The sequence below is a fragment of the Monodelphis domestica genome, chromosome 5 (genome assembly GCF_027887165.1).
Source record: "Monodelphis domestica isolate mMonDom1 chromosome 5, mMonDom1.pri, whole genome shotgun sequence".
Classification (NCBI taxonomy): domain Eukaryota; kingdom Metazoa; phylum Chordata; class Mammalia; order Didelphimorphia; family Didelphidae; genus Monodelphis; species Monodelphis domestica.
This window is the reverse complement of record NC_077231.1, coordinates 337193-356956: the sequence shown is the minus strand read 5'-3', so window position 1 is coordinate 356956 and position 19764 is coordinate 337193. Positions and strand designations below refer to the sequence as shown.

The window sequence follows — 19764 nt, the reverse complement described above, 5'->3', positions numbered from 1 at the left end:
TGAACATCTGCAGTTCTTTGTATTCATCCTCATATTTCATAGATGGATTCAAGGTCCTTCATCATCATGCTTGCCAGCCCTCTGGTGATTTGCTACCTTAATTCTGTGGCAGTCACAGGTGAAAAGAGTGGTCCATGAGAGCTCTGATAAGGATGGAGGACAGAGATATTTGTACCTCCTCAATCTTGGAAGCTATGCTTCTTTTAATGCAATCCAAAAATACATATGCTTTTTTGGATAACACCAATGACTCAAATGAAGCTGAGAGCTCAATTAAATGTCGTTATCTTTTCAGACAAAATGCTATCTTAACACATTTCTACCTGTTTGTACTTGGGACGATAACTTTTGCACCTAATTCATCCTTACTGGGTTTCCTATTACAAATACATTTAGTTCAGTTCTGTGGCCTGTTAAGACTCTGCCTTTCTTCCATGTGGAATGGATCAGAGAATCTGAATTTTATGAGGGCTAAAGTTCCTTGAGAACTAAAAACTGTTCTGAAAGACTGACAAATGAGGTACGGTGGAATATGAGGGATAGAGAAAGAGCCTGAACCTGTGATTTCACTGGCTAAGAGTATTCTCAGGTGAGGAAACTCCCTGTACCAATGTAGGATGGCACCTTTTCTGCAATTTATAGTCTTAGAGAGTTGCTGAGAACTGTGCGTTCCAATTCAAAAAGCCATCCACATGTGAGTTTTGTGGGAAGCTTTTGGAGACTTTGACAGTTGTGGCCCATTGTCAGGTAAGCTGACTCACCCAGAATCACACTAGTGAGAATCTGTCAGGGGCAACACTTGAGCCCAGCTCTGTTTGCATTTGAGGTCAGTTCTTTACCCTGCACCGGACTTACTGCCTCTCTGCTGTGAGACTTATTTTTAAAACTCTTAAAAAATTTTATTTATTTATTTATTTATTTTGGTTACAATACTCACTTTATTTCCCTCCCTCCCCTCCACCCACCCTTCTCGCAGCCAACACACAATTTCATTGGGCATTACTTGTTTCCTTAATCAGAACCTATTTCCATGTTGTTGTTTACAGTAGGATCTTCATTTAGAGCCTACATCCCCAACCATATCCCTTGGACAAATGGATTCAAGCAGTTGTTTTTCTTCAGTGTTTTTACTCCCACAGTGTTTCCTCTGAATGTGGATAGTGATTGATCTCGTAGATTCCTCCAAGTTGTTCAGGGTCACTGCAGTGCCACTAATGGAGAAGTCCATTACCTTCGATTGTACTGCAGTGTATCAGTCTCTGTGTACAGTGTTTTCCTGGTTCTGCTCCTCTCACTCTGCATCAGTTCCCGGAGGTCATGCCAGTCTCCATGAAATTCCTCCACTTTGTTATTTATTACTTTTATATTAGCTCATCCTACCCATGATCAATCAATGTTTTTCCAATTGTTTACATCTATTTTTAATTGTATGAAGACTGTTTTGTAGTTGTGTTCATATAGTTCCTGTGCTTGTCTCGGCAGATAAATTCCTAAGTATTTTATATCGTCTAGGGTGATTTTTTAAAATATATTTTATTTGATCATTTCCAAGCATTATTCGTTAAAGACATAGATCATTTTCTTTTCCTCCCACGCCCCCCCCCCCCCATAGCCGACACGTAAATCCACTGGGCATTAGATGTTTTCTTGATTTGAACCCATTGCTTTGTTGATAATATTTGCATTAGAGTGTTCATTTAGAGTCTGTCCTCTGTCATGTCCCCTCAACCGCTGTATTCAGGCAGTTGCTTTTCCTCGGTGTTTCCACTCCCATAGTTTATCCTTTGCTTATGAATAGTGTTTTTTTCTCCTGGATCCCTGCAAATTGTTCAGGGACATTATACCGCCATTAATGGAGACGTCCATTACGTTCGATTATACCACAGTGTATTAGTCTCTGTGTACAATGTTCTCCAGGTTCTGCTCCTCTCGCTCTGCATCACTTCCTGGAGGTTGTTCCAGTCTCCATGGAACTCCTCCACTTTATTATTCCTTTTAGCACAATAGTATTCCATCACCAACATATACCACAGTTTGTTCAGCCATTCCCCAATTGATGGGCATCCCCTCGTTTTCCAGTTTTGAGCCACCACAAAGAGCGCAGCTATGAATATTTTTGTACAAGTCTTTTTGTCCATTATCTCTACAAACCCAGCAGTGCTATGGCTGGATCAAAGGGTAGATATTCTTTTGTCGCCCTTTGGGCATAGTTCCAAATTGCCCTCCAGAATGGTTGGATCAGTTCACAACTCCACCAGCAATGAATTAATGTCCCTACTTTGCCACATCCCCTCCAGCATTCATTACTTTCCTTTGCTGTTATGTTAGCCAATCTGCTAGGTGTGAGGTGATACCTCAGAGTTGTTTTTATTTGCATCTCTCTGATTATAAGGGATTTAGAACACTTCTCCATGTGCTTGTTAATAGTTTTGATTTCTTTATCTGAGAACTGCCTATCCATGTCCCTTGCCCATTTATCAATTGGAGAATGGCTTGATTTTTTGTACAATTGATTTAGCTCTTTATAAATATGAGTAATTAAACCTTTGTCAGAGGTTTCTATGAAGATTTTTCCCAATTTGTTGTTTCTCTTCTGATTTTAGTTACATTGGTTTTGTTTGTACAAAAGCTTTTTAGTTTGATGTAGTCAAAATTATTTATTTTACATTTTGTGATTCTTTCTATGTCTTGCTTGGTTTTAAAGCCTTTCCCCTCCCAAAGGTCTGACATGTATACTATTCTGTGTTTACCCAATTTACTTATGGTTTCCTTCTTTATGTTTAAGTCAGTCACCCATTTTGAATTTATCTTGGTGTAGGGTGTGAGGTGTTGATCTATTCCTAGTCTCTCCCACACTGTCTTCCAATTTTCCCAGCAGTTTTTGTCGAATAGTGAATTTTTGTCCCAAAAGCTGGGATCTTTGGGTTTATATCGTATACTGTCTTGCTGAGGTCGCTTTCCTCCAGTCTATTCCACTGATCTTCCTTTCTGTTTCTTAGCCAGTACCAAGTTGTTTTGATGACTGCTGCTTTGTAATATAGTTTAAGATCAGGGACTGCAAGGCCCCCATCATATGTGTTTTTTTTCATTATTTCCCTGGATATCCTTGATCTTTTGTTCTTCCAAATGAACTTTGTTATGGTTTTTTCTAAATCAGAGAAGAAGTATTTTGGTAGTTCAATAGGTATGGCACTAAATAGATAAATAAGTTTGGGTAGGATGGTCATTTTTATTATATTGGCTCGTCCTATCCATGAGCAGTTAATTTTTTTCCATTTGTTCAAGTCTAGTTTTAGTTGTGTGGCGAGTGTTTTGTAGTTGTGTTCATATAGCTCCTGTGTTTGTCTTGGGAGGTAGATTCCTAGGTATTTGATTTTGTCTAAGGTGATTTTGAATGGGATTTCTCTTTCTAGTTCTTGCTGCTGAGCTGTGTTGGAGATATATAGAAAAGCTGATGATTTATGTGGGTTTATTTTGTATCCTGCAACTTTGCTAAAGTTGTTGATTATTTCAATTAGCTTTTTTGTTGAATCTCTAGGATTCTTTAAGTAGACCATCATGTCATCCGCAAAGAGTGATAACTTGGTCTCCTCCTTGCCTATTTTGATGCCTTCAATTCCTTTATCTTCTCTAATTGCTACTGCTAGTGTTTCTAGTACAATGTCAAATAGTAGAGGTGATAGCTTTCTAGTGTTTTTAATAGGAATGGGTGTTGTATTTTATCAAATGCTTTTTCTGCATCTATTGAGATAATCATGTGGTTCTGGCTACTTTGCTTGTTGATGTGGTCAATTATGTGGATGGTTTTCCTAATGTTGAACCAGCCCTGCATCCCTGGTATGAATCCTACTTGATCATGGTGAGTGATCCTTCTGATCACTTGCTGGAGTCTTTTTGCTAGTATCCTATTTAAGATTTTTGCATCTATATTCATTAGGGAGATTGGCCTATAGTTTTCTTTCTCTGTTTTTTACCTGCCTGGTTTTGGAATCAGTACCATGTTTGTGTCGTAAAAGGAGTTTGGTAGAACTCCCTCTTTGCTTATTATGTCAAATAGTTTGTATGGTATTGGGATTAACTGTTCTCTGAATGTTTGATAGAATTCACTGGTGAATCCATCAGGCCCTGGGGATTTTTTGTTAGGAAGTTCTTTGATGGCTTGTTGGATTTCAATTTCTGATATGGGATTATTTAAGAATTCTATTTCCCCTTCTGTTAGTCTAGGCAGTTTGTATTTTTGTATATATTCATTCATTTCTCCTAAATTGGTGTATTTATTGCCATATAATTGGGCAAAGTAATTTCTAATGATTGCCTTAATTTCATCTTCATCGGAGGTGCTGTCCCCCTTTTCATCTTTAATGCTATGAATTTGTTTTTCTTCCTTCCTTTTTTTAATTAGATTGACCAGTACTTTGTCTATTTTGTTTGTTTTTTCAAAGTACCAGCTTCTTGTCTCATTTATTAAATCAATAGTTCTATCACTTTTGATTTTATTAATTTCTCCCTTAAATTTTAGGATTTCTAGTTTGGTTTTCTGCTGGGGGGTTTTAATTTGATCGCTTTCGAGTTTTTTCATTTGCATTTCCAATTGATTGATCTCTGCTCTCCCTTGTTTGTTAATATAAGCATTCAGGGATATGAATTTACCTCTGATTGCCGCTTTGGCTGAATCCCAAAACGTTTGAAAGGATGTTTCGCCATTGTCATTTTCCTCGATGAAATTATTGTTTCTATGATTTCTTCTTTAACTAAATGGTTTTCGAGTATCATATTGTTTAATTTCCATTTGGTTTTAGATTTGGTTTTCCATGTACCATTACTAATCATTATTTTTATTGCCTTGTGATCTGAGAAGGCTGCATTCATTATTTCTGCTTTTCTGCATTTGTGTGCTATGTTTCTGTGACCTAATGTATGGTCAATTTTTGTGAATGTGCCATGTGGTGCTGAGAAGAAGGTGTATTCCTTTTTATCCCTATTTATTTTTCTCCATATGTCTATTAATTCTAATTTTTCTAAGATTTCATTCACGTCTTTTACCTCTTTCTTATTTATTTTTTGATTTGATTTATCTAAATTTGATAATGGTTGGTTTAAGTCTCCCACTAGTATGGTTTTATTGTGTATTTCTTCCTTCAATTCTCCTAGTTTCTCCATTAGAAATTTGGGTGCTATATTATTTGGTGCATTCATGTTGATTAATGATATTTCCTCATTGTCTACAGTCCCTTTTAACAAAATATAATTACCTTCCCTATCCCTTTTGATCAGGTCTATTTTTGCATTGGCTTTATCAGCTATCATGATTACCACTCCTGCCTTCTTTTTATCAGTTGAGGCCCAGAAGGTCTTACTCCATCCTTTAATTCTGACCTTGTGGGTGTCAACCCGCCTCATGTGTGTTTCTTGAAGACAACATATGGTAGGGTTTTGGATTCTAATCCATTCTGCTATTCGTCTACATTTTATGGGTGAGTTCATCCCATTCACGTTCAAAGTTATGACTGTCATTTGTGGACTCCCTGGCATTTTGATAGCGTTCCCTAATTCTAAACTTTTCTTCTTCAGCTCTACCTTTTAGTCCAGTGATTTACTTTGAATCAGTCCCCCTTGTCCCCTCCCTTGATGTTTCCCTTTTTAGTCCCTCCCTTTTGGTTCCCTCCCCCTACCCCCTCTCTTTCCCTCCCTTTTTGTTCTCCCTCTCCCCCTCCACCCCCCTGGTTTTCCCTTCTCCCTACCCTTGTTGGGTAAGATAGAATTCAAGATCCCAATGGATCTGGATGTTTTTCCCTCTCAGAGTTGATTTCCCTGAGATTAAGGTTTAAGTAAAAAAAAAACCCTCTCTTCCTCTCCTTCTTATAGGAGTTTTCTTCCCCTCCCCTTCCCATGTGAATCTTTGTGTGAGAAAGATTATTCTATTTGGTCTTTCTTTACCCCCTATTTATACATTACATTTCCCCCACATATTAGTATACATAGATTGATATAAATGTAGTCCTTATAGAAGAGAGTTTGAGTAAAAGAAGAAGATAACATTTTTCCCCTTTCCTTAATATTTACCTTTTCAGGTATTCCTTGCTCTTTGATTTTGGGTATCAAACTTTCCACAGAGCTCTGGTCTTTTCTTTGCAAAAAGTTGGAAATCTTCTATTTTGTTGAATGCCCATACTTTCCCTTGGAAGTATATAGTCAGTTTTGCTGGGTAGTTGATTCTTGGTTGGAGACCCAGCTCTCTTGCCTTTCTGAAGATCATGTTCCATGCCTTATGATCATTCAGAGTAGAACTTGCAAGGTCTTGTGTGACCCTGATTGGCATTCCTTTCTATCTAAATTGTCTTTTTCTGGCTTCCTGTAGGATTTTTTCTTTTGTTTGATAGCTTTGGAATTTGGCAATTACATTCCTGGGAGTTGTCTTTTGGGGGTTTAGTGTAGAAGGTGTTCTGTGAGCTCTGTCAGTGGCTGTATTGCCCCTTGTTCTAGAATCTCTGGGCAATTTTCTTTGATTATATCTTGTATCACCATATCGAGTTTGGTGTTTATTTCTGTCTTTTCTGGGAGTCCAATTATTCTTAAATTATCTCTTCTCCCTCTATTTTCCAGATCTGTCACCTTGTCGGTGAGATATTTTATGTTCTCTTCTAATTTCTTGGTGTTTTGGTTTTGCTTTATTAATTCTTGCTCTTTTACATGATCGTTGTCTTCCAGCTGCCTGATTCTGGCCTTTAAAGCCTGGTTTTCCTTTTCAGTTTCATCACACTGGTTTTGTAGATGCGTGCATTTCTTTTGCATTATTTCCAACTTTTCCTCCCAGAAGGCTTCCATCTTTTTGGTCATTTCTGATTCAAATTCTTCATGGGTTTGTGGAGAGTTTCCATTTCCTTTGGAAGATTTTGGAGCATTTTCTTGTATATATTCTATCTCCTCTGTATTTTGTATTTTGGCTCCATAGAATGTGTCCAAAGTCGCCCCTTTCTTCTTATTTTTCTTGGTATTTTGGGGCTTCTGTGCTTCTGTGGAGTTTGCCATCTCTGAAAGTGGAGGATTAGCTTTTCTTATCTCTGTCTGGTGTTCAGAGGCTTTAGTCCTGGGCAGATTGTCGGTTCTATGAGGTTTCCCTGGGTTAAATTGAGTATGCCTCACTGGAACTGGAGTGGAAGGGTCGGACCAGGGGGCCACACTCTCCCCCGGCTCTCTGGGTCGGGTTGCTTTCCAGAAGTTGCCTTCAGAATAGCTGGCCATGAGGCTGTTTCGTCGGCCTGCGGGGGGATGGGCTGCGGCTTCCCGGAGCTCCGAGGGCAGTGACTTTCACTGAGACTTGGATAGCATGATCCAGCCAGTGAGGCTGTCTTGCCCGCCCTGAGGGTTGCTGTTGTTTCGACCCTGCTCTCTGCGGGGGGAGCTCCGAGGGCAGTGACTTTCACTGGGATTCGGATAGAAGGCCCTGAGGGTTGTTGTTGTTTCAGACAACCCTGCTCTCTGAGCGGGGTGGGGCTGCGGCTTCCCGGAGCCTTGGACTCTGTGCTCCTACCCCTTAGGTCTGAGTGATCTCGGGTTCTGGCTTTTGAGGGGGGCCGTACCTTCTGATCCAGGTCCAGGTCCAGGAGGAGGATTCCCAGGTTCTATGCTGTTGATCGTCTTGAATTTTGGCACCTTAGGAGCTTATAGTTTGAGATCGGTCGGGAAGGGTTTTCCGGAGATCTGAACTTTAGCTTTCTCTAAGCCGCCATCTTGACTGGAAGTCTAGGGTGATTTTAAATGGAATTTTTCTTTCTAATCCTTGCTGCTGAGATGGGTTGGAGATATATAGAAATGCTGATGACTTATGTGGGTTTATTTTGTATCCTGCTACTTTGCTAAAGTTGTTGATTATTTCGAGTAACTTTTTGGTTGATTCTCTAGGATTCCTTAAGTAAACCATCATATCATCTGCAAAGACTGATAGCTTGGTCACCTCATTGCCAATTTTAATACCTTCTACTTCTTTTTCTTCTCTAATTGCTACAGCTAGTGTTTCTAGCACAATGTTCAATAACAGAGGTGAAACAAGGGCATCCTTGTTTCACTCTTGATCTTATGGGAATGCATCTAGTTTATCCCCATTGCAGATGATGTTGGCTGAGGGTTTTAGATAGATACTGTTTATTATTTTTTAGGAAAGGCCCCTTTATTCCTATCCTTTCTAGTGTTTACAGTAGGAACGAGTGTTGTATTTTGTCAAAGGCTTTTTCTGCAACTCTTGAGATAATCATGTGATTTTTGTCAGTTTGCTTGTTAATATGGTCGATTATGTGAATGGTTTTTCTAATATTGAACCATCCTTGAATTCCTGGTATGAATCCTACCTGGTCATAGTGAATAACTCTTGTGATGACTTTCTGGAGTCTTTTTGCTAGTATCCTATTCAAGATTTTTGCAACTATATTAATTAGAGAGATTGGTCTATTGTTTTCTTTCTCTATTTTTGACCTGCCTACTTTTGGGATCAATATCATATTTGTGTCAAAAAATGAATTTCGTAGAACTCCTTCTTTGCTTATTCTGTCAAATAGTTTGTATAATATTGAGATTAGTTGTTCTTTGGATGTTTGATAGAATTCATTTGTGAATCCATTTGGACCTGGGGATTTTTTCTTAGGGAATACTTTGATGGCTTGTTCAATTGCTTTTTTGGATATGGGGTTGTTTAGGTAATTTATTTTTTCCTCTGTTAGTCTAGGCAATTTATATTTTTGTAAATATTCATCCATATCACCTAGATTGCCATATTTGTTGCCATATAATTGGGCATAATAGCTTTTAATGATTGCCTTAAATTCCTCTTCATTAGAGATGAGGTCTCCCTTTTCAAATCTTGGATACTATCAATTTGGTTTTCTCCTTTCTTTTTTTAAATTAGCCTGAGCAGTACTTTGTCTATTTTATTTGTTTTTTCAAAGTACCAGCTTCTAGTCTTATTAATTAAATCAATAGTTCTTTGACTTTCAATTTTATTAATTTCTCCTTTGATTTTTGAGATCTCTAGCTTAGTCATCTGAGAATTTTAATTTGTTCACTTTCTAGTTTTTTAATTTGCATGCCCAATTCATTGACCTCTGCTCTACCTAATTTGTTAATATATGAACTCAAAGATATAAATTCCCCCCCAAGTACTGCTTTGGCTGCATCCCATAGGTTTCGAAAGGTTGTCTAATCATTGTCATTTTCTTCAATGAGATTATTATTTCTATGATTTATTCTTTGAATAACCATTTTTGGAGAATTGTATTGTTTAATTTCCAATTAATTTTTGATTTATCTCTCCATGTACTCTTAATAATTATTATTTGCATTGTGATCTGAGAAGGTTGCATTTATTATTTCTGCTCTTTTGCAGTTGTTTGCAATGCTTTTATGACCTAATACATGGTCAATTTTTGTGAATGTACCAAGTGCTGCTGAAAAGAAGGTTGTCCCTATTTATTTATCTCCACATATCTACTAACTCTAAATTTCTAAGCTTTCATTCACTTCTTTTACCTCTTTCTTATTCATTTTTTGGTTTGATTTATCTAGTTCGGGTAGAAATAGGTTCAGGTCTCCCACTAGTATAGTTTTTCTATCTATTTCATCCTTGAGCTCCTCTAGTTTCTCCTTTAGAAATTTGGATGCTATGCCATTTGGTGCATTCATGTTGTGTACTGATAGTTCCTCATTGTCTATGCTGCCTTTTATCAGGATGTAATTCTTATCTCTTTTGACTAGATCCATTTTTACTTTGACTTATTCAGATATCATGATTCTGACTCCTGTCTTTTTTTTATCAGTTGAGGCAAAATAGATTTGGTTCCATCCTCTTACTTTCGCCAAATTTGTATCTACCTTCCTTATGTGTTTTTCTTGCAGACAGCATATGGTAGGGTTTTGGATTCTAATCCACTCTGCTCTTTGCTTGCATCTAATAGGTGAGTTAACTCCAATATGCTAGGTGTGAGGTGGTACCTCAGAGTTGTTTTGAATTGCATTACTCTAATTATAAGTGATTTAGAACACTTTTTCTTGTGCTTATTGATAGTTTTGAATCTTTATCTGAAAATTACCTATTCATGTCCCTTGCCCATTCATCGATTGGGAAATGGCTTGATTTTTTGTACAATTGATTTCACTCTTTTAATATTTGAGTAATTAGATCTTTGTCAACAGTTTTTGTTTTAAAGATTGTTTCCCAATATGTTCCTTATCTTCTAATTTTGGTTGAATGGTTTTGTTTGTACAAAACCTTTTTAATTTAATGTAATCCAAATTATTTATTTTATATTTTGTAATTTTGTCTAACTCTTGCTTGTTCTTGAAATTTTTCCTTTCCTCAAAATCTGACATGTATACTATTTTGTGTTTACCTAATTTGCTTACAGTTCTCTTCTTATTCAATCATTCACTCATTTCAAATTTATCTTTGTGTAGGATATGAGATGTTGATCTACACCGAATCTCGCTCTCTCATACTGCTTCCAATTTCCCCAGCAGTTGTTGCCAAATAGTGTATTTCCCCCCAAAATCTCTGCTCTCTGGGCTTATCATTCACTGTCTTGCTGAGGTTATTTTTTCCTAGTTTCTCCCCTTCTGTCTCTTAACCAGTACCAAATTGTTTTCATGACCTCTGCATTATAGTACAGTTTAAGATCTAGTTCTGCTAGTAGCCATCCATCCCTCACATTTTTTTCATTACTTCCCTTCATATAATTGATCTTTTGTCCTTCTAGATGAACTTGGCTGTATTTTTTTCTAATTCAGTAAAAATATTTCTTGGTAGTTTGATAGGTATGGCACTGAATATGTAAATTAATTTGGGTAGCATTGTCATTTTCATTATTTTATCTTGTCCCATCCATGAGCACTTAATGTTTTTTTCCTAAATATTTATATTTCTTTTGAGTTGTGTGGAAAGGGTTTTATAGTTGTGTTCATATAATTTCTTTCCTTGTCTTGGCAAATAAATTTCTAAGTACTTTGAATTGTCTAGGGTGATTTTAAATGTAATTTCTCTTTCTAACTCTCTTTTTAGTTTTATTTTTAAAACCCTTACTTTCCATCTTGGAATCAATACTATGTATTGGTTCCAAGGCAGAAGAGTGGTAAAGGCTAGGCACGTGGTAAAGAGTGGTAAAGGCTAGGGGGTCAAGTGACTTGCCTAGGGTCACACGGCTAAAAGTGGCTGAGGCTAGATTTGAACCCAGGACCTCCCATCTCTAGGTCTGGCTCTCAATCCACTGAACCACCCATCTGCCCCCTCTTTCTAGCTCTTGCTGAGAAGATGTGTTGGAAAGATATAGAAATGCTGAAGATTTATGAGGGCTTATTTTGTATCCTGCAACTTTGCTAAAATTGTTGATTATTTACACTAGTTTCTCAGTTAATTCTTTGGGTTCTCTAAGTAGACCATCATATCATCTGCAAAGAGTGACAGTTTAGTCTCCTTAATTGCCTATTTTAATACCTGCAATTTCTTTTTCTTCTCTAATTGCAACTGCATGTGTACCTCTTCTTATCTTCTCAATGGCTATAGACCTTGCAATAGTGTTTTAAAATGCTAAAATGGAAACACCTTTATTTTTCTTGATATTTATAAGAACATTCATATCTGTATGATTGAACCCAACTTAATTATTCTACACATAAGAATTACTAAACTTTTGCACCATTAATAAAAGCTTTCCAAGCATTCAACTCCTCACTCCCAGGAAACCTATACATATTCTCTACAAAGAAAAGATGGAAATAATGATATTTAAGGTCCAATTTACCTGTTTCAAATTATTTCCTCCTGGTCTTGGTTCTCTGTCGAGAGATTGTACAGTGAGTTGATATGATTGTTTCATCTCCACTCCTTCACTATATAATTTTTCTTTTCTTCTTAAATGTTCTCTGATTGTTTTAAAGAACATGCCTGCCTTCGGTTGTTTTTCTTTCTTTTTTCCCAGTGGAAACCTGGAGGAAAACTGCTTATTTTAGGAAAAAAAGTTGAGTAGAAATCAAGATTGTCAACCTATTTAGCTAAATTTGTCTGGGCTTCTAAGGAAACAGAAAATAAATTTTTTTGGGGGGGAGATGAGATTCATGTAGACATTCACTTTCTAGAAACTCTTTCTAATGAGAGGTTGATACCTGCTGCTCTACAATTTCCAGAACAGAACACTTTGATGGTCATGTGTGTGTGTGTGTGTGTGTGTGTGTGTGTGTGTGTGTGTGTGTGTGTGTGTGTGTAGGCTTTTGCGTGTGTGACATGAATTTTTATTTCTTTCTTGGCAAAAACACAAAAAACAAAAAATTCAGCCAAAATTGAAGTTAAGGTACAATGAATAATCTGAATCTAGATTTACAGAGCAAAGTGAACTTACTGTTAAATACTCCACTGAAACGTTTCAGAAACTTACCACTTTAAAAAATGTTGTCCAGATACTGAACTTTCCTTGGAAGAAGAAATGGTCATTTTTGGAATTTCTTCCCCAGGAATTTTATTCTCCTCACTTTTGTTGCACTGATGATTCTTTACATTAAATGCTAGCTCATTAACTTTTACAGACATTTTGTCTTCAGTTAAATTTTCTCCAAATTCCTCCTCTGGTATTTGTATTTCACAGTGTGGAGGCTTCTTCTTTTGCTCTTCAACCTAAAAGGAAATCATAATACATGGTGTATAATTCTTTAATTTTTAAAAAATGTGAACTCATTTAGGTCCATATATAAGGCCTATTATTCAACTAAAACCCAAAGCTCCTAGAAAACTGCCTACCACTGCTGGTCAGCATCTTCTTAGCTACTTGTGGTTGTAGAGTTGCCTACAACCCTGGAATGTTAAATGATTTGTTAATTATATCAGAAGCACGACTTGAAAATAGGCATTCCTTGCTCTCTATCCATTACACCTTGATAGCTCTTATGTTCTGAAATACATACTCAAGTATCCATATTGTTCTATATCCTTCACATTTCTTTAACTTTGGAATGAAAAACTTTGGTAAACTTTTAGAAGTTTCGTTTGAAAGGAGAAAAATTGTGTCAACTTTTGAAACAGTGCCTCAATTTCTTCCTCATTTTGTTTTCTCAGCCTCTTTTCATGCTGTCACTTTTACCCTTTAACAAACAGACATCGGGCTACTGAAAACACTGGAAAGGATAAAAATACAGGAACCTTTCCTAAAAATCATAAAGAATATATACCTAAAACCATCAGTAATTATCATCTGCAATGGGGAGAAGTTGGAAACCTTCCCAATGAGATCAGCAGTGCAGCAAGGATGCCCACTCTCACCTCTATTTTTTATGATTGTACTAGAAACACTCCCAGCGACAATATAAAGAAGAATAAGGAATGGAAGGGATTAAAGTAGGCACCGAGGAGACCAAACTCTCACTCTTTGCAGACAATATGGTGCTCTGCCTGAAGTATCCCAACGAATCAACTCAAAAGTTAATGGACATAGTCAAGTTTAGCAAAGTTGCCGGATGAAAAATAGCCATCTAAAATCATCAGGATTTCTATTTACTTCCAACTGAACACAGCAGCAAAGGAAACTACATTTCAAATCACATTAGGCAATATAAAACATTTAGGAATCTATCTGCCAGGATGAACTCAGGAATCCTATGAACTCATCTACAAAACACTTTTCACACAATTATAACTAAATCCAAACAAATGGAAAGAATATTACAGGCTCCTGGGTAGGATGAGCTAATAAAATACAAATAACCACTCTACCCAAATTAGTCTATTTATTTAGTGCCAGAACCATCAAACAAGCCAAAATCCTTCCTATTGAATTAGGAAAAAAGATCACAAAGTTCACATGGAAGAACAAAGGATTAAGAATATCAAGGTAAATAATGAAAAAATATGTGAAGAATAGGGCCTAGCTGTACCAGATCTTAAACTGTACTATAAAGCATTGGTCATCAAAACACTGTGGTATTGGCTAAGACCTAGGAGGGGTGGATTAATAGAGTAGACTAGGGGTAAATGATCTCAGTAAGCCAGTGTTTGATAAACCAAAAGACCCCAGCTTTGGGGGAAAGAACTCACTATTTGACAAAATCTGCTGGGAAAATTAGAAAACAGTATGGGGAAAATTAGGTTTAGATCGACATCTTACACCCTATACCATGAGAAATTCAATATGGGTAAATGACTTCAATATAAAGAGTGAAGTCATAAGTGAATTAGGTGTACCCGTCAGATCTGTGGGAAAGGAAGGACTTTAAGACTAAGCAAGAGAAAGGGAACATTGCCAAATGTAAAAAGAATGCCTTTGATTACATCAAATTAAAAACGGTTTTCTACAGAGGAATCCAATAACAATTTTTAGGAATTACAGATATTATCTTTCCGTTTAGGAACATAAGCCCTTTGACCTTACTCAAGACCTTAAAGTTTTCCTCTTTCTTATTCACCTTTTTATGCTTCTCTTGGATTTTGTATTTGGTCCTCAAATTTTCTGTTTAAGTCTGGTCTTTTCTTCAGGAATGCTTCAACGTCTTCTATTTTATTAAATGACCATAGTTTCCCCTGAAATTGTAGAGTCAGTTTTGTTGGGTATTTGATCCCTGGTTGTAGTTCCCAGTTCCCTTGTTTTCCAGAATACCATATCCCAAGTCTTCACATCCTTTAGAGTGGAGGCTTCCAGGTCCTGTGTAATACTGCCTAGAGCTCCATGATATCTGAATGGTTTCTTTATAGCTGCTTATAAAATTTTCAAACTTATCTATAAAGTTCCCGGGAGTCATCATTTGGGGATTTAAAGCAGGAGGTGATGTGTGGAATCTTTTGATAGCTATTTTTCCTTCCTGTTCAAGGACATCAGGGCAATTTTCTTAGATAATTTCCTGTAGTGTAATGTCTAGTTCTTTTTTAAAAATAATGGACTTGAGGTACTTTAATAATTCTTAAATTGTCTCTCCTGCATCTATTTTACAGGTCTACTGCTTTTTCGATGAGGGGTTTCATATTTCTTTCAATTTTTTCATTCTTTAGATTTTGTTTTATAGATTCTTAATGCCTCTTGAAGTCATTATCTTCTAATTGTTCACTTCTACTTTTTTTAAACATTATTTTATTTGGTCATTTCCAAACATTATTCATTGGAGACAAAGATCATTTTCTTTTCCTTCCCCCCCCCCCTCCCACCACCTGGCCCATAGACAACATGCAATTCCACTGGGTATCACATGTGTTCTTGATTCGAACCCATTTCCATGTTGTTGGTATTTGCACTAGAATGTTCATTTAGAGTCACTCCTCAGACATGTCCCCTCAACCCCTGTAGTCAAGCAGTTGCTTTTCCTCAGTGTTTTTACTTCCACAGTTTGTCCTCTGCTTGTGGATAGTGTTTTTTTCTCCTAGATCCCTGCAGGTTGTTCAGGGACATTGCATTGAGACTAAAGGAGAAGTCCATCACCTTCTATTGTACCACAATGTATCAGTCTCTGTGTACAATGTTCTCCTGGTTCTGCTCCTCTCGCTCTGCATCACTTCCTGGAGGTCATTCCAGTTCACATGGAATCCCTCCAGTTCATTATTCCTTTGAGCACAATACTATTCCATCACTAACATATACCACAATGTGTTCAGCCATTCCCCAATTGAAGAGCATCCCCTCATTTTCCAATTTTTGGCCACCACAAAGAGCGCAGCTATGAATATTCTTGTACAAGTCTTTCCCCTTATTATCTCTTTGGTGTACAAACTCAGCAGTGCTATGGCTGGATCCACTTCTCCTTTTTAAAGACTGAATTTCATCCATGACTTTTTGATCCTTCTTTTCCTTTTGATCCATTTTTTAAGTCATTCCTTTCATCAAGAATATTTTGCTTCCTTTTCCAGCTGGTCAACTCTGGATTTTAAGGCACTCTTTTATTGTTGTAGTTCATGTACCTCTGTTTCTAGATGACCTGTTTTGCTTTTTAAGTTTTTGTTTTCCCAAATTTCTTCAACCTGTCTCATTTGTTTTTTGAATCCTTTTAGCTCTTCCAGAGTATGTGTCCAATTCAATGGATTTTTTGAGGTTTTGCTTGATATTCCTTGATCCTCCCCTGTTCCATCTGTTCTTTGTTCTTTATCAAAATACAAGTTTTCAATAGTAATTTCCTTAGTTTTCTTCTCCTATTTACTCCTATTTTTCTTTTTTATCCCACATTATGGGCTGTACATCTTGCAAGCTCCTCTGTTTGTCTGCTGAATCTGAGAGATTGTTTTGCTGCCCTGAAATGATGTCTTCTGTGCACTGCTGTTACCCTGGATTAGATTGGTTGAGCTGACCTGCTAAACTAATCTGCCCTGAGGTCAAATCTTCCCCAGCTGAAGCCAAGTTTGAAGGTGAATATGGGGAGGCTGAAAAGTTGTGGAACCAACTTGCCCCACTTCACACCCTGCTCCTTTCTGCCACTCCCCTCCTAGGGGAGCTAGGGAAGAAGCCATCATGTCTCATAGTAGCTCATTCTACACACTGATGGTTCTATTTGTTAACAAATTTTTTGACAACCCTAAATATGTGAATTTTTGCTACTTGTTGCCATTGCTCTTGGTTCTGTTCTTTGGTGCTACAAAGAGCAAGTTTAATTTTTCTTCTACTTGAGTCTATTTCAGTAACTTGAAGGTAGTTATCATGTTGCCTTTGAGTCTTGTTTCTGAACAATGAACATCCAGGGCTTATATTAATACTCATATTTCATGGAGTATATTTCATCGAGGCCATTCACCATAATACTTGCCATCCCTCTGTTGACCTGCTACCTTCATTCTGTGGTAGTCACAGATGAACAAAGTGGTCCAGGAGAGCTCAGATAGGGATGGACGAAAGAGTTATTTGTACCTCCTCAGTCTTGGAAGCTGTACTTCTTTTAATGCAATCCCAAAATATTTTTGCTTTTTTGGTTGCCAAACACCACTAATGATTCAAATTAAGCTGAGAACTCACTTAAATGCTTATGTTGTTCCAGACAAAATGCTATCTTATCATATTTCCACCTATTTGTACTTGGGACAATAATTTCTGCACCTCATTTATTCTTACTGAGTTTCCTATTACAAATAAATTTAGTCCCACTACTCTAGCCTGTAGAATGGATCAGAGAATCTTAATTTTGTGAAGGCTAAAGTTCCTTGAGAACAAAAAAAAAAAACCTTTCCTGAAAGACTGATGAATGAGGTACAGTGGAATGTAAGGAATAGGGAAGGGTCCTGAACCTGTGATTTCACTGGCCTAGAGATATTCTCAATTGAGCAAACTCCCTCTACCAATGTAGGATGACTCCTTTTCTGCAAATTAGAGTCTTAGAGATTTGCTGAGAGCAATGAGTTCATATTCATAGAGCAACCCACACGTGAGTTTTGTGGGATGCTCATGCAAACTTTGATGCAGGTGGCCCATTGTCAGGTAAACTGACTCACCCAGAATCACGCTAGTCAGGATTTGTCAGGGGCAATACTTGAGTCCAGCTCTGGTTGTTTTTGAGGCCAGTTCTATACCCTACACCAGACTCACTGCCTCTCCAATGTGAGACATAACTACTAGTGATGAAGTTAAGCAGAGAGAAATGGTATTTTACAATCTTGGAAACACACTGAGATCTTTTTTAAATGATGTTTTTCAATCTTCTGTTTTTCATTAGTTAGCAGACCGATATTGCCAATTAGAATACAGTTTTAAACTTTGAGCTTTTCCAGCAACTCTCAGTAGACAAGGTTTTTCTGGACATTCCAAGCCGTGAAGGAAGTTGGTGATCACCTGAGCCATTTTGATGGATGTTATGACTTCATCCGCATTGATAAAAGTTTGAAAGCCAGAGAAAGGAAAGTCAAATACCAAAATTATAAAGAGTATATATTTAAAACCACCAGTAATTATCTTAACTAATGGGGAGAAGTTAGAAAACTAAACAACGAGTTCAGGAGTGAAGCAAGGATGCCCATTACCCCTCTATTTTTAACATTGTGCTAGAAAAACTCAGAGTAACAAATTAGAGAAGAACAAGAAATGGAAGGGATTAAAAAAGGCAGCAAGGAGACTAAATTCTCACTCTTTGCCGACTATGTGATGCTCTACCTGAAGAATCGTAAGAATGAACTCAAAAGCTTATTGAAAATAACCAAAAACTTTAGCAAAGTTGCAGGATGAAAAAATAAAGCCATATAAATCATCAGCATTTCCATTTATTTTCAACACACCTCAGTAACAAGAGAAACATCATTTCAAATCCGTCTAAGCAATAGCATCTTAGTTGTTTCTCTGGGATTCCTTAAGTGGACCATCAGATCATCTGAAAGGAGGGATAACTTGGTCTCCTCATTGCCTAGTTTAATACCTTCCATTTCTTTTTTCTCTCTAATTGTGACTGCTAGTCTAGTCACAATCTTATTTGCTCCATGGAGAGACCTTGCAACAGTGTACCCAAAAGTTAAAAATAGAGACACTTGTGTTTTTCTTGATATATACCTAAACTTCCTTTCATGTAACATTGAACCCAACTGAATTAGACTCCACCTAACAGCCACTGAACTTTTGTAGCACGAATAAAAGCTTTCCAAGCAATCAGCTGCTCATGGCCAGGAAATCGATTCATATTCCCTATCAAGCAAAGATGGAAATACTGACTCTAAATTTCCAATTTACCTGTTTTAAATTATGTCCTCCTGGTCCTGGTTCTCTGGCCCGAGATTGTTCAGCCACTTCCAATGACTGTTTCTTCCTCACATCTTTACTGGATAATTTTTCTTTTCTTCCTATTTGTTCTCTGATTGTTTTCAGAGGCATACCTGCCTTTGATTGCTTTTCTTCCTCTTTTTTCAGTGGGAACCTAGAGGAAAAGTGCTTGTTTTAGGAAAAACAGTTGAGTAGAAACCAAGACTGTCATCCTATTTAGCTAAATTGTTCCGGACTACTAAGAAACGGATTTTTTTTTTTTTTTTTGGTGAGGCAGAACAGATTCATGTAGACGTTCACTGGCAAAAAACATTTTCTACAAAGTTATTGATTGCTGCTACACTACAATTTCCACAATAGAACAAGTTGATGGTCATTTATAGATTCATAGGGGTGTGTGTATGTGTGTATACATAAGGTGCATACTTGGGTTTATATTTCTTTCGTGGCAAAAAAACAACAACAACAACAACAAAAACCCAGCCAAGACTGAAGTTAATGTGCGATGAATTTGAAATCAGATTGAATGATTTTCAGAAACTTACCACATGAAACGATGGTGCACAGGTATTGAAGATTCCTTGGAAGAAGGAACAGTCATTTGTTGAGTTTCCTTCACAGGGATTTTATTCTCCTCACTTTCATTGCCATAATGATCCTTTACATTAAATGACAGTTTATTAAAATTGACAGTCATTTTGTCTTCCGGTAATTTTTCTGCAATTTCTTCCACTAGTGTTTCCATTTCATTGTGTTGAGGCTTGTTCTTTTGCTCCTCAACCTAAATGGAAATCATAGGACAAGGTATAATTAATTTTTTTTAAAAGTGAATTTATTAAGGTACAAAGATAAGGTCTATGTTTTTACTAAAACCCAGAGCTCCTAAAACTCCCTACAGCCTTTGATCAGCATCTCTTTAGCTACTTCTGGTTGCAGAGTTGCCTACAACCATGAAATGTTAAATGATTTGTCTATTATGCCAGAAGCAGGACTTGAAAATAGGTGTTCCTTGCTCAATATCCACTACCCTTGGATAGCATGTAGATTCTGAAATATACACACAAGTATCTATAGAATTCTACATTCT

General features: G+C 37.1%; 1 protein-coding gene across 2 annotated transcripts in view; it reads right to left on the bottom strand.

Moving 5' to 3' along the window:
- LOC100032444 (titin homolog) overlaps nt 1–19764 on the bottom strand; it is a 281885-nt gene that overhangs the window by 202394 nt on the left and 59727 nt on the right. For both annotated transcript variants that reach the window (XM_056797347.1, XM_056797346.1), the window contains exons 25-28: nt 19223–19458; nt 18648–18831; nt 12414–12649; nt 11784–11967 (exon numbers count right to left, since the gene is read on the bottom strand). In XM_056797347.1, the coding sequence (XP_056653325.1) occupies nt 11784–11967; nt 12414–12649; nt 18648–18831; nt 19223–19458 (840 nt within the window). The remainder of the gene's footprint in view (nt 1–11783; nt 11968–12413; nt 12650–18647; nt 18832–19222; nt 19459–19764) is intronic.